At 36.1% G+C, this 16,159-nt stretch overlaps 1 protein-coding gene across 1 annotated transcript; it reads left to right on the forward strand.

Annotated features, from left to right (window-relative positions):
* The first annotated feature begins 433 nt into the window (after window positions 1–433).
* Window positions 434–1,131, forward strand: LOC130974743 (uncharacterized). The gene is made up of 3 exons (XM_057899598.1): window positions 434–498; window positions 597–795; window positions 877–1,131. The coding sequence occupies exons 1-3, from the start codon at window positions 434–436 to the stop codon at window positions 1,129–1,131; spliced, it is 519 nt and encodes a 172-aa protein (XP_057755581.1).
* The last annotated feature ends 15,028 nt before the right edge of the window (window positions 1,132–16,159 follow it).

The following is a 16,159-nucleotide window of genomic DNA, read 5'->3' on the forward strand; positions in this document are numbered from 1 at the left end:
AGTGTTAGGTATTAGCATAACCAAGCCAAGTTAGGTTAGAACTTGCGTATGAAAGGATTGTTTCAATCCTGTGGAATTGGTGTACGTAATACTTTAACTATAGTGAAAATTCTATCACTGTTGTGGTGGAGACTGGATGTAGGTTGCATTGCACAAGGCAACCGAACTAAGATACATGATGGTGTCAGCTTCTCTCTTCCCTGTTCTATTCTGTTTTCTGATATTCATGAGATAAAATAAAATTGTCTCATAAATTTTCCACTGCCGAGTTCAAACAGATTCAGACTGAAAGTTTATTTTAAAGGGTTAATATATTAAAGTTAGAAGAAGGTTATAGATTCAACCCCCATTCTCTAAGTCTTCTACAACCTTCAATTGGTATCAGGAGCTAAGGTCTCAAGAATCAAGCTTTACTGTTTGGAGTAAAGGTCCAATGGCGAACAATTTGGGCACAACCACAGTTGCCTATACTCTAACTGAAAGCCAGTCAAACAACAGGTATCCCTTTTTCAACGGGAAGAATTATGCCTACTGGAAAGAGAGGATGAGATATTCATTTAATCCATTGATTACAACATATGGAAGATTGTTGTAAGTGATCCCAAGATTCCAATAAAAACAAGTGCTGATAGAGTGGTGACTCCAAAAGAAGAAGCTGAATGGAATGATGACGACAAGAAGAAAATGGAGCTGAATGCTAAAGCCATCAACCTTCTTCACTGTGCTATCAGCTTTGAAGAGTACCAAAAGGTTTCTAGATGCAAGACAACCAAAGAAATATGGGAGAAACTCCAGGTTACACATGAAGGCACTAAACAAGTCAAAGAAACGAGGATTGATATGTTGCGAAAAGAGTACGAGATGTTTAATATGAAGGATGGAGAAAGCATTAATGAAGTGTTTGAGAGATTCTCAATCATAATCAACAACTTTGACGCTATGGGAACAACTTACTCAGAACAAACCCTAGTAAGAAAACTCCTTAGAAGCCTCACAAAGGAATGGGAAACTACTGCCACTGTCCTAGCTGAGAGCAATAACCTAAGTCCTATAACCTATGATGAGCTGAGAGGAAAACTCTTGCCTATGAAGCCACACACAAAAACCCGGACTCAAAGAAAAAGGGAATAGCCCTCAAGTCAAAAATAGAATCAAAAGAGAGTGAGTCTAGTGATGATATTTCAGATGATGAACTTATGTTTCTTGTTAGGAGACTTAGAAGGATGATAAAAAACAAAGACAAACACAATGGTTCAAGCTCAAAAGATTACAAGAAAGACTTGATCAAGATTACTTGTCATCATTGCAAGGAGGTTGGATATTTTAAGCAACTGACCAAATTTCAAGAAGGAAGACAAAGGGATGAAAGAAAAGAAGAGAGGGCTCATGGCATCTTGGGAGGATCTTGAGAATGACTCGAATGAGGAAGAAGATTCTGAAGGTGAAGATAAAATCTGCTTCATGGCTGGTAATGATCATCTTGATGAGGTAAATTACTATGACTTTTCTATAGGGCTGCATTTGTTTCTGAGAATAGGACAAGACAAGACACTGAGAACAGGACAAGACAAGACACTGATGGATAGAGACACAAAATTTTGTTTTCTTGTATTCTGTTTGGTGATAAACTAGAACAAATTATGAAAATCTAATTTATTCTCATTTTTTTCCATTCAAAAAATTTGAGATGAAAAATATAATAATAAAAAATATAATTATGAAAAATTAACAAAAATAATGAAAAAAAGAATGAATAATAAGTTGTGTCATTTATTAGTGTCTGGTGCACGAAATTGTGATCTCTAACAATGGCATTCAACTTGGTATGCGCATCTACTAACTCAGCACTTTCTTCACAACTCCGCACAACTAACCAGCAAATGCACTGGGTCGTCCAAGTAATAAACCTTACGTGAGTAAGGGTCGATCCCACGGAGATTGTTGGTATGAAGCAAGCTATGGTCATCTTATAGATCTCAGTTAGGCTGATTCAAATGATTATGGAGTTTTCGAAAATAATAATAAATAAAACATAAAATAAAGATAGAGATACTTTTGTAAATCATTGGTGGAAATTCAGATAAGTGTATGGAGATGCTTTGTCCCTGTTGAATCTCTGCAGCATACTGCTTTCTTACTTTCAATCCTTCATATTCCTTTCCATGGCAAGCTATATGTAGGGCATCACCGTTGTCAATGGCTACTTCCCATCCTCTCAGTGAAAAAGGTCCAAATGCTCTTGTCACAGCACGGCTAATCATCTGTCAGTTCTCGATCATGTCGGAATAGAATCCATTGATTCTTTTGCGTTTGTCATCACGCCCAACAATCGCGAGTTTGAAGCTCATCACAGTCATTCAATCCCTGAATCCTACTCAGAATACCACATACAAGGTTTAGACTTTCTGGATTCTCAAGAATGGCCGCTAATAATTCTAGCTTATACCACGAAGATTCTGATCAAGGAATCCAAGAGATACTCGCTCATTCTAAGGTAGAACGAAAGTGGTTGTCAGTCACACGTTCATAAGGATGGATGATGATGAGTGTCACAGATCATCACATCCATCAGGTTGAAGTGCAACGAATATCTTAGAACAAGAATAAGCTGAATTGAATAGAAAATAGTAGTAATTGCATTAAAACTCGAGGTACAGCAAAGCTCCACACCCTTAGTCTATGGTGTGTAGAAACTCCACCATTGAAAATACATAAGTGATCAAGGTTCAGGCATGGCCGAATGGCCAGCCCCCAAAGTCTAAGAACTAAACGTCCAAAGATGGATGCTAAGATAAAAGATGAAACCAAGATGTCTAATACAATAGTAAAGTGTCCTATTTATACTAGACTAGCTACTAGGGTTTATAGAAATAAGTTATTAATGCAGAAATCCACTTCCGGGGCCCACTTGGTGTGTGCTTGGGCTGAGCTTGAGCTTTACACGTGCAGAGGCTTCTCTTAGAGTTAAACGCCAAGTTGCAACGTGTTTTTGGCGTTTAACTCTGGTTTGTGACGTGTTTCTGGCGTTTGACTCCAGAATGCAGCATAGAACTGGCGTTGAGCGCCAGTTTGTGTCATCTTGATTCGAATAAAGTATGGACTATTATATATTGCTGGAAAGCTCTAAATGTCTACTTTCCAACGCCATTGAAAGCGCGCCATTTGGAGTTTTGTAGCTCCAGAAAATCCATTTCGAGTGCAGGGAGGTCAGATTCCAACGGCATTCGCAGTCCTTTGTCAGCCTTCTTATAAGAGTTTTGTTCAGGTCCCTCAATTTCAGCCAGAAAATACCTGAAATTACAGAAAAACACACAAACTCATAGTAAAGTCCAGAAATGTGAATTTTGCATAAAAACTAATGAAAACATCCCTAAAAGTAGCTAGATCCTACTAAAAACTACCTAAAAACAATGCCAAAAAGCGTATAAATTATCCGCTCATCACAACACCAAACTTAAATTGTGGCTTGTCCCCAAACAACTGAAAATCAAATAGGATAAAAAGAAGAGAATATACTATAAATCCCAAAATATCAATGAATATTAGTTCTAATTAGATGAGCGGGACTTGTAGCTTTTTGCCTCTGAATAGTTTTGGCATCTCACTTTATCCTTTGAAGTTTAGAATGATTAGCATCTATAGGAACTCAGAATTCAGATAATGTTATTAATTCTCCTAGTTAAGTATGTTGATTCTTGAACACAGCTACTTTTATGAGTCTTGGCCGTGGCTCTAAGCACTTTGTTTTCCAGTATTACCACTGGATACATAAATGCCACAGACACATGACTGGGTGAACCTTTTCAGATTGTGACTCAGCTTTGCTAAAGTCCCCAGTTAGAGGTGTCCAGAGCTCTTAAGCACACTCTTTTTACTTTGGATCACAACTTTAACCACTCAGTCTCAAGCTTTTCACTTGGACTTGCATGCCACAAGCACATGGTTAGGAACAGCTTGATTTAGCCGCTTAGGCCTGGATTTACTTCCTTGGGCCCTCCTATCCATTGATGCTCAAAGCCTTGGATCCTTTTTACCCTTGTCTTTTGGTTTTAAGGGCTATTGGCTTTTTCTGCTTCTTATATATATATATATATATATATATATATATATATATATATATATATATATATATATATTCGCCACTTTTTTTCGCAAGCTTTCATTATTCACTGCTTTTTCTTGCTTCAAGAATCAATTTTATGATTTTTCGGATTATCAATAATATTTCTCTTGTTCATCATTCTTTCAAGAGCCAACAATTTTAACATTCATAAACAACAAGATAAAAAAATATGCACTGTTCAAGCATTCATTCAGAGAACAAAAAGTATTGTCACCACATCAGTATAATTAAACTAATTTCAAAGATGAATTCAAAACTCATGTGCTTCTTGTTGTTTTGTATTAGAAACATTTTTCATTTAAGAGAGGTGAAGGATTCATGGAATTATTCATAGCCTTAAGACATAGTTACTAATGATCATGAAGTAAAGACACAAAACATAGATAAACATGAAGCTTAAAAATAGAAAAACAGAGAAATAAGAACAAGGAATGAGTCCACCTTAGTGATGGTGGCACCTTCTTCTTGAAGGACCAATGATGTCCTTGAGCTCTTCTATATCTCTTCCTTGCCTTTGTTGCTCCTCCCTCATTGCTCTTTGATCTTCTCTAATCTCATGGAGAATGATGGAGTGCTCTTGGTGTTTCACCCTTAGTTGGTCCATGTTATAACTCAAGTCTTCTAGAGAAGTGTTGAGTTATTCCCAATAGTTGTTGGGAGGAAAGTGCATCCCTTAAGGCATCTCAGGGATTTCTTGATGATGAGCTTCTTCATGTGTCCCTTGAGATCCATGAATGGGCTCTCTTGTTTGCTCCATCCTCTTCTTAGTGATGGGCTTATCCTCTTCAATGAGAATGTATCCTTCTATGATAACTCCAGCTGAGTAGCATAGATGGCAAATAAGATGAGGAAAAGCTAGCCTTGCCATGGTGGAGGACTTTTCGGCTATTTTCAGCCAATGAATCTCTTAGTACTGAATTTGGAAAACTCATGACAATTGAATTTGATATGAGTATGATAGGTGAACTTAATTTTTTCCTTGGGCAACAAATTAAACAAACTGAAAATGGTATTTTCATTCATCAAGAGAAGTATGCCAAGGAACTAGTTAAGAAATTTGGTATGGAAAATGCCAAATCCATGGGAACTTCCATGCACCCTAATTCAAAATTAGACAAGGGAGAAACTGAGAAAGATGTAGATGAGACTAGGTATAGAGGAATGATTGGCTCTCTTATGTACTTAACTTTCTCTAGACCTGATATTGTACAAAGTTTTGGAATGTATTCAAGATTCCAATCTAAACCAAAAGAGTCTCATCTTTCTGCAGTTAAGAAGATCATTAGATATGTTCATGGCACATCTAATTTTGGTCTTTGGTATCCTAAGATTGATGATTTTCCTGCAGTGGGTTATTGTGATGCAGATTTTACCGGTGATAGAGTTGATAGAAGGAGCACATCAAGCTTATGTTGCTTCCTTGGAAAGTCATTGAATGTTTGATCAAGTAAGAAGTAGCCAACAGTGGCTTTATCCACTGCAGAGGCTGAGTATATAGCTTTTTCTTCTTGCTGTTTTCAGCTTATGTGGTTAAAAACACAGCTTGCTGATTACAAATTAAATGCTGTAAATATTCTCTTATTGTGTAATAATATGAGTGCCATTAATATTTCTAAAAATCCAGTTTTGCACTCTAGGACTAAACATATTGAAGTGAGATTTCACTCAATAAGAGAACATGTTCAAAAGAGGGATATTAGCATTCAATTTGTTAAATCAGAGGAGCAATTAGCTGATATTTTCATGAAACCCCTAGCTGAGGACAGATTTTGCATGCTTAGGACTAGTCTGGGCAAATGAATAACCTTCTCTCCATTCAGCATTCTTTAGCCTTGTTGCACATGTAGAATCATCTGGGCCAGCCTTAAAAATCTGAACATGGGTGGTCCAATATGTTTCCTTAAACCAAACCACCTCTGGGCCCACTATGAATACTACATGACTTTTTGTTTTTGTTGGCTTGTTTGTTTTAGTTTATTTCTTTTTGTCTTTAAGTTCAAAAAGTTTCAAATTTTAAAATTGATTTCCATTTTAATTTTTTAATAAAATCAAATCTTTTTCTTTGTGATGTCAAGTCCTTTCAAGTCAAATTAAAGGTGATGCAGTTGCATGGTTTAAGAAAATTTCTTTTGGGTACGGTACCAATACTTCTTCTTCTCCCTCCATAACTCCTCAAACTCTTCGGTTTCTCCCACTACCTTTATTGCTTCTCTTTGTTCAAAACTAGAAACTAATCAAATAAGGAAGAAAACTATTTCACAAAAGCCTCTTCGTGAAAAGATCTTCAAGCTTCCTGCAAAACAAAAACCTTCCACTCGATCACCTTCACTCCATCACCTTCTCCTCCTACTTCACCTCATTGATCGGATCTAATGGATCGTACTAAGAACCCCTCAAGGTTTCCACCCTCAGCCAAGCAGACACCTCCACCAAAGGAACCTCCTTATAAACCTGGTTCGTCGAAGCCAAGCTCTTTGAAAGGGAAACGCCCAGCTGCTGAACCTACCTCTGAGCCCACTTAACCTAAGACAAGGTCTGTTCCCTTGCATTCTCAGAAAGGTAAACCTCAACTCCCTCTTAAATCTGTTAGAGAACCAAACATTGATCCTTTTGCACATAAATCCTACTTCATGACATCTCACTCCAACTATAATCCTTACAGATTTAATTCTGCCATGAATAATGACTTTTATGAAGGAGTTATTAAGTACCATACCCCGTGTCCCTCTTTTTTTGCTGATTTACCAAATCTGAAGAAGAAAGGTTTTTCTTTTGTTGAAAATTTGAAATTTCTAGACTGGAATCATCTCTTCAACATCAAAAAGCCTGTTTACCCACTTTTGGTTAAATAGTTTTATGCTAACATGACATATCTTGAGGGTAGTGTTCATTCTTATGTTAAGGGCCGAGACATTGTTTTAAATAATGAAATAATAATTGATTCATTGAAATACACTGATGTTGGGGGCTTGTGCTTATACTTCTGTTAAGTGGAATGAAGGAGTTGGTATCTCTTTCAATGATGCTTTGACTCATATTTGTGAACATGTTTCTCTGATTGATGGCATCACTCCTACTCATAAAGCCCTGGGTTATGAACGTGCTAAGTTGCACCGTATTGTAAATCACATCATACTTCCTCAGAGCGGTTCATATCAAAGAGTATCTTATACTGACACTCTTGTTTTGTATGTCCTGCTCACTAAAACAGAAATTTCTTTTGCTTATTTGATGGTTAGATACATGTTTGACTCTGTTAGAAGTGAGAAAGACAAAGTCCTTCCTTATGGCATGTTTCTAACTTGTATTTTTGAGCATTTTGGTGTTGACTTGTCCAATGAGAATTATGAAAACAGACATTCATATCTAAAAGAGGGTGGTTCAGTGAAACAACATAAAGGACCTACTCGCTCTGAGAGGGTGGTTATAGATGATGAAGATGATGAGTTCATTCCTTAGGATTGTCTTCCTCCTTCTACTGAAGGCACTTCCATCTCCGCGGGACAAAAATCTGCTCTATTTAATGTTGTTCGAGATGTGGTCAAAGAATTTGTCTCCCAATCCTATCATATGATTGCCATGAGTAAAGAATAAAGAAAGCTAGCAAGCAAGCACGAGAATTTCCTCTAAAAATCATGAGATAGAGTGGCTGTCTTCATGAAGTTCATTAATAATCTTCAACAAGATGAAGACCATGCCACTGATGTTGAGGAGGAAGTTGATTCAGAGAAAAATGGTTCAGATGCCTAGATTTGTCTCATGAAACTGTTGTTGTCTACTTGCTTTTGTCTCATGAAAAATGTTTATCTTGTTACTTTTGAAATACTTTCTGTTATTTCGGTTGATTGTAATACTTTAACTATTGATGAACTCACTTTCATTTAATTTGGTGTTTAGATTGTGAATTAACACTTTTTTGCAGGTTTTAAGGTGTGGTTTTCTACTTGATTTTGCCTATTTTCCACCCTTGATGACAAAAAAGGGAGTATAGTAGTTGTGTTGTGAATTTTTGCTGTGATTTTTATTACTGCTGCTATTATTTTTTGCATGAGAATTTGATTTGCAAATCTTGCTATTGTTGTGATTTTTGGCATGAGATTTGGAACTTGCTTTTATGATATGTTGATGTTTTTCCTTTGTCAGTCTTAATGCTCTATTTTGGTTAAAGCATGATCAATTTCTGAAACGGATTTTTGTAAAAAGTGCTGACATGATATGTTCAATATTGGGTTAGATTTGTGTTGCTGGTTATTTAAACTCCCTTAGTCAAGTTGAATTATGTGTAGCTCTTTATTGTGCTTTCTATAAGTATAACGTAAATAGGAACAAAAAGAAGAGCATATATCTAGGGGGAGCTACTTTTGAAAAGGAAAGAGGGAGCAACACAAAAGCAAGTAACATCATTCAAAGGGAAGCTTATTAACATTACTCAAATTCAATTTCTTTTAGTTAATGTTTAATTATGTTTGTCATCAAGGGGGAGATTGTTGAGTTAAGAAATTAACTAACATAATTGATGATGACAAACATTAGATTATTGTGCTAATTACCTAATTAGTTTTGTTTATTTTGGTTGAGTGATGCATAGGGGTGGCAAAGCGGGCCGCCCCGCCCCAACCCGCCCTGTCCCGCCTAGACACGCTCCAAAAACGGGGCGGATCGGCCCGCCCGCCAACTAAAACGGGTTTAAAATGCTAACCCGTCCCGCTTTATGGCGGATTAGCGAGTCGGCAGACTAGCCCGTTTGACTCTTTTTTTTAAAAATAAAATTCATTAAAATTAACCAAAAAATAAGAATTAAAAAATTAAATACAAATAAAAAATAATTAAATTATAATATAATTTTTTTACTATTTTTTTAATTTTTAACTTCAATAAAATTGTTCAAAATAATATTTGTCAATAAAATCATCTTTATTTTAAAAAATAAGTCACATAATTTGAACATATATACAAAACTGTAAAATAAAATAAATAAAGTTAATAACTAAAAGAAGAATATAAACAAAAAATGAAAAAAAAAGTGTTTTAAAATTTTATAATTAATAATTTTATAATAGTAATCACTCTTTTATTTAATTAAAAAAGGAAAAAAAATATCTTCGGCCCGGCGGACCGGCCCGTCCCTCTCCGCCAAAACCCACCAATTTGGCGGTGCGGGGTTTGGCGGATTTTTTGAATTTGGCGAGCTCCAAATCCTAGCCCGACCCGCCTTTTTAGCGGTTTAACGGATCGGCCCGACGGGTTCAACCTGTTTTGCCACCACTAGTGATGCAGGCCAGTGGGATGCAAATTTGGTGTAGCACACCAAACTTAATCCATGAACACATACACAATCTTAAGCAAAACAAAAAAAAAAGAATGAAAAGAAAATACCAAACGCTAGGTTGCCTCCCAACAAGCGCTTCTTTAACGTCACAAGCTTGACAATTGGTTCTTGAATTTCTAGGAATTGTATTTCATTCTGACTAACTAATCTTAGTGAATCACTTTGTGCAGTTGAAATTCATATGGGATGCAAAACGCAATGTCATGATCAAGAAGACCTATAACCACTGCGCTGCCAAGTAGTTTTACCAGATGATGAGCAACGTTCGGCAGGGGAAGGACCACCTGACGAGGTTGGATCCGTCCAGAAATCAAACGTGACTTAGAGGCTGATTTTAGAGATAACGAGGGGTTCAAGTGTTACCGTTTGACAAACGTCGCTAACAAGGCTTCACCCATGTCGTCCAGATATATGGGTGGGTCAGCAACCTTCATGAAGATAAAGACCAGACTGGTAAGAATTTTGGCATTGTTTATTGTTTTGGTAGTTACTTGAATTAGTTTTTTACTTTCCTTTTTTATTATTAATTTAACTAATTAGTTAGTAGAGTAAATATTAATTTAATGTCATTGTTTTAGTGGATTTAGGTAGTTAGAATAGGTAAGCTGTTTTCATCGACGTTTATACCGTCAACCCAAGAACGACGATAAATCCAATAGTATTCAGTATTTTTCTTGTAGTGATTGTGAGGAGAGTTATTTTACTGTGTTGGTGGTGTGATGAAGGGTACCTCAAATATAGTAATATATCACAACGAGTGAAATTATACGAAATATACGAGAGGGGTGAGCTTTGCGTGTGAGAATCTATTTTTGTTTGTGGTTTCTTGCACTTTGACATTTGTGGAGCTATAATACGGTCTCTGTCAAAGTATAAAGAGTGATATCTTAAAAGGGTGAGCAAAATTCTATATAAAAATCTAATTATCGTATTGGGAGGTCTGATACAGTTTGATATTATACCGATCATTGACGAAGCAAGTATGTAGCGCATGTTTCATGTTCACTAGCACACTCAGGTGCAAGAACCAAAGATTGAGTTGTATGTTGAGTTTGAACATATGGCTATGGATGGGATTCAATAAAACTCAGATATAGAAAATGATAGAGTTGAAGTGTACGAAGGAATGAACAGTGATAGAGAAGAGGACTTTGAAGCTAATTACGAAGCTAGTGATGAGAATGAGATTGGTGATCGGAGAGGTGAGACAGTCATGAAAAATGTAGTGGTTCCACCCGCAATCAGTCAATTTATAGATGTTCCATCTTTTATTCGTAGCTAGGATAGTGACGCCATGCATGCACCAAAATTCTCTAAATGTGCGAACATAGATATGTGAGGAATGAGTAATACATTTTCCTTAATTTGTATTTTGAATGGATCCATGAGTAACAATTTATTTTTTTGTAGGTGTTGCTAACCCTGAAGATGGGAGTTCAAGATCAGAATGGAATACAGTACTAGAAAGTCAGTCGTCACGACAATTAAGAGTTACGTTATCTTTAGAGGAGTCAATTACACTGTGTATGAATATGAGCTACACACATTCTTTGCAAAATACAAGATATATGATCGTGGATGCGCTTAGCTTATCTGAGCCAGTTTGATACGAAAAAAAATTGTTAGGAGATACGGAGATACAACGGAAATTATTTCACAGGATCATTTTTAGCATTAACTGAAAATTTTTCTATCTAAAAATTATAACTAAATATTAATATATATTATATTAAAAAATATTTAAAAAGACCTCAAAACATTTAAAAAATTTTATTATTATTTTCACTTCATTATTGAAAATTTTTAGTGTTTATGTTTAGTGTAAAATATATTATCTTATTAATTATTATTCAACTTTATTTATATACTTATAATTTTTTAAATAATAAATTTAAAAAAATATTTTTATTAATAAAATAATACACAATTAATTATTTTTATAAATTATTATTTCTATTTATAAAAATTTAAAAGATTGAAAAATCTACTTATAAATAACAAAATAAATTTATATCCAAAAAAGATAAAAACTTATAATTTCTAATCATAAAAAAATGAAATATTGACAAATCTATTCATAAATAAAATTTATTAAATATTTTTATTACACAAAAAATATCTTTTAGGAATATTTTAAATTTTGATAAGTTAAAAAAAATAATTTAGTTAAAAATTATTTTATAATATATAAAATAAAATTGACATTTTGATGCGTCAGAATTTAATTATGATTTAATATAAAGATCTGCTACACATTTAAGCAATATTGCCATCTAAGTCCAATTAAGTAGATTCAATACCAACAAAAATCACTTTCATTAAAAAGAGTGTGATTACACGTGCACACACCATTCTTCCAACCAAGTCATTTACGTTCTCGTGCGAGGCTTTACATTATTGTCGTCGTCGTCGTCTTCTTCTTCTTCTACTTCCTCCTCCTCCTCCTCCGCCTCCTCCTCCTTCGCGTGTTTTCTCCTTATTGTTATTCTTTTGTTGCTGCTGTTATTGCTGTTATTGTAGTAGAAGGTGAGAAGCAAAAGTTTTGAATTGTGCAGGACAATGAGTCTAAATGCATCTTAATTCACTAAGAAATAAACCAAAAATTATATAATGATTGCAACACAATTAACTCAGAAAAAAGAGAAGCAGAGAACAGTAGTAAAAAATCTGTAGGTTTGAGAAGCAATGGATGTTAATAATAAAAGATTTTCAACATGAACTTAGAAATTTTGCTTGTGGATTTCAAGTTTAACTGAGGAGAATTTAGCTACAACAGAGGAAAAGATTAGAAAAAAGGCCTTTTAGAGAAAATGAGTATATTCATGGTATCTTATATTAAATTCATAATTCATATAAGAATTGTTTGGGAGATTTCATTTTCTGGGATTGTGAAGATTGATGGAATGATTTTTTCTCTGCCTTTGTAGAATACTTGAAAAATATTTATTGTATTCATTATTTTTTGTTATGTCTTTTCTATTTAATTTTACTGATTTTCTAAATCCTTGTCCAAGAACTAAACTCAAATTTAACACATAAATTCAGAAATTGTATTAAATTTGAGTAAATTGATAAACCACTATTTTATGGTTTACAATGTGTTTAATTGTGTGGTTTTATCATGGTCTTTATCCACTTATTCATATAGTTAGCATGCATTTATATTTCCTTCATAAAATTATTACATGATTGAAAACATGCTTCTTTGGTCTTAATTTAGCTAATCTTAATCCTCTCTTATTACCATTCGATGCCTTGATCTGTGTGTTAAGTGTTTCAGGCTTTATAGGGCATGAATGAGTGAGAGATTGGGAAGGAAGCTTGCAAAAATGGAAGGAACACAAGAAGTGGAGGAGATGACCAGCGAGAAGTGACGCGTACGCGTCAGCGACGCGACCGCGCGGAAGAAAGGAATCCACGGTGATGCGGCCGCACGGCTCACGCGACCACGCGGATTGGAAAAGAACAAGTGACGTGGAAGCGTGGACAATGCGAACGCGTGGCAGGAAAAAACGCGAATGACGCGTCCGCATGGATGACGCGATCGCGTGACGTGCGCGATCAGCAGAATTACAAAAGTCGCTGGCAGAGATTTTGGGCCGCATTTCAACCCAATTTTTCGCCCAGAAACACCGATTAAAGTCAAAAAACTTGCAGAGACTCAGAAGGCTCTCATAATTCATAATTTTAGGATTAGATGTAGTTTTTAGAGAGAGAGATTCTCTCCTCTCTCTTAGGATTAGGATTAGAATTAGGATTTCATCTTCTTCAATCACATGTTCAATATTCCTTTTATATATTTTCCCAATTTAGTTTATGAACTCTTTATGTTTGGATTGATTTTATATTTAATATAATTTGAGGTATTTTCAGATCTATAATTTGTTTCTTTTATTTATAATATAAATAATTTAGATTTTTTCCTTTTGGCTTTGGTTAAATAATTAGTGACTCTTGAGTTATCAAACTCATTGTTGATTGAAAACTGGAATTCTTCAAGAATTAATTCGAGATCCAATAACTCCAACTTTTCCCAAGGAAAGACTGGGACTTGAGGATTCGAATTAATTCATCCACTTAACTTACCTTCATAGTTAGAGGTTAACAAAGTGGGAGAAAAATTCAATTCTCATCACAATTGATAAGGATAGGACTTCCAGTTCTTGTACCTTGCCAACGGTTTATTTTCCAGTTATTATGATTTTATTTTACTTGTCATTCAACTAACCTTTTACCTTAATCCAAAACCCCAAAACACACTTTTTCATAACAAATAATAAGAACATACCTCCCTGCAATTACTTGAGAAGACGACCCGAGGTTTAAATACTTGGTTATCAATTTTAAAAGGGTTTGTTACTTGTGACAACCAAAACGTTTGTAAGAAAGGTTGATTGCTTGGTTTAGTAACTATACTTACAACGAGAGTTTACTATAACTTCTAAACCATCAATCTTCAGTTCTTCAAAATGGCGCCGTTGCCAGGGAATTGCAAATGTGTGCCTTATTATTGGTTATTGTAAATATTTTTCAAAAATTTTTTTTCCTTTTTTGTTAGTTTTTGTTTTTATTATCTCTCACTACTATGAACTCTCACCCCTTTGGCTATGAGTCTGGTTATAATTATGTTGCAGGAAGAGGAGATTATAATGACAACATGCACCATGGTTGGAACAATCAAAGATGGGAGGAGCCACAAGAATTTGATCAACCCTCATGGCAACAACCACCTCCAATGGACTATCAACAACCATTCTGTGATGCATATCAAGGAAAGGGCTATGGTGAGCACTCTCTTGATTATCAACAACCACCACCATATGCCTATGAACCCTCTCCTCAACATGACTTTGAACCACTATACTCACAAGCCCCTTTCTACCAAACACCTCCATATGACCCTAATCCTTATCCGCCACACCAACCACCTTATGAGCCATACTTAGAACCACCACCTCAATATACACCATCTCCTTATTATTATTAAAATGAACCACCTTCCTACCATGAAACCTTTCTCCCAACAAATGAACCCTCCTACCCACCCCAAACCTCCATGGAGAAAGCATTTACCGATCTAAACTCTACTATACAAGCTCTCGCCGCCCGAATCAGACCACCAAATACCTTCAACAATCAACCCTCAAGCTCTAGTGCACTTTCTTTTCAACCACATAATGATCCACCCATCCCATCACCACCATCCATGGAAGAGCACCCACATCCATCAATCCATGCGCAAGATGATCCCAATGATACTATTGATATGGAACAAAAGAGAGAGGATCGTCTTCGCGAATCCATACTTCGTAAGGGGATAGAGGAGGCACTAAAGGTGAAGGTAGAAGAGACCCCTTGAAGGTGAAGGAGTAATTGAAGGGAGTTGTCATGGAAAGGTAATCATCAAGGAGCAACAAGAGTCAAGGGATCATTTTTCGGAATCAGTAGATCAATTTCATGCAACCCTTCATCAATTGGAGCAAGCAATATATCAATTAGCTTCCCGATGTTCGAACACTCAAGGAATCCCATGGCTTCATGTGGACAATCTAATGAAGAACGTAGCATGAAGGAGACATTCGAAACTCCAATGGACAGTAAGGAGCATGAATTTGTACTAGAACAAGTGGAGGAAGCCAGAATTACTGAAGAGGAAGAAGTGGTTGAAGACTTAGGAGATGCAGAACCTCCATGGGAAATTCAAGTCATAGAGCCTCCTTCCAAGGCGATTGCAATTGATGCTGAAGAGGGTGTACAACCTCCAAGGCATATCATGGTTGAAGACTTAGAAGAGGTTGATCAAGAGATGGAGATTCAAGAAGAAAAAGCACAACCTCCCATACCCTTGGTGAACAATGAAGAAGAGATTGAATTGGAAGAAATCCACCAAGAGGAAGAGGTTGATATTGAAGAAGATTGCAAAGAGGTGGAAGTTGTCAGAGGAGAGCACAAGGGAGTAGAGCTTCCACATTCATTCCAAACACCTCCCCCTAAGTTGCTATCATCCTTCACAACATTCAAGTGGGTAAAATTCATATCCCTTAGCTTCCTAATTCCACTTGAATATGGGCTACTAGAGACGGATGGTCAACTTAGAGCTCTTTGTGGCATTAAGAGCAAGAGGAAGATGATTAGTGGCAAGAAATGTCCTGCAAAGTTCATTATGGTTGGAAGCTCAAAGTTTAAACGCAAAGGTTGGTATAGAGCTCAGCTGAATGGGTCTAGGAAGCTGTTTGGTTACTTCAGTGCGAATTCTAAAGCTGAACCACCCGGATGGAATCATGATAATCAACTTGAAGACGGGTGCAGAAACAAGATTTGGGATCCCGGAGGATATTGGAGTTGCAAACATTGGTGGAGATTCCTGGATCAGTACAAGCATAAGCCACCATGACAAGGAGCTCACCAATTGTCCAACTTAAGGACTTTAACTAAAAGTGCTAGGTGGGAAACAACCCACCATGGTATAATCGTTCTTTTTTTCAGTTTAAATTTTAGTCTGTTTTTGAGTTTTGATTGAACCTGAAATTTTTGCATAACATTCATTACATTTTTCATTCTGCATACTGCATAAAAAAAATGCCACGCGACGTGACTGCATCAGCGACGCGTCCGCGTCGAAATGAGAGGGGAGAAAATAAAAACGAACAGAGAGTCACGCTGGAGCGTGGCTGGAGGCGTGCTAGTGGCACAAATCGTCCCACGCG

The sequence above is a fragment of the Arachis stenosperma genome, chromosome 4 (assembly GCF_014773155.1).
Source record: "Arachis stenosperma cultivar V10309 chromosome 4, arast.V10309.gnm1.PFL2, whole genome shotgun sequence".
NCBI classification, from domain to species: domain Eukaryota; kingdom Viridiplantae; phylum Streptophyta; class Magnoliopsida; order Fabales; family Fabaceae; genus Arachis; species Arachis stenosperma.

Coding starts and splice junctions, on each gene's coding strand:
- LOC130974743 (XM_057899598.1), top strand. CDS start 434: ATGGCGAACAATTTGGGCACAACCACAGTTGCCTATACTCTAACTGAA. Junction 499..596: donor GAAAGCCAGTCAAACAACAG/GTATCCCTTTTT, acceptor GATTGTTGTAAG/TGATCCCAAGATTCCAATAA. Junction 796..876: donor AAATATGGGAGAAACTCCAG/GTTACACATGAA, acceptor TTTAATATGAAG/GATGGAGAAAGCATTAATGA.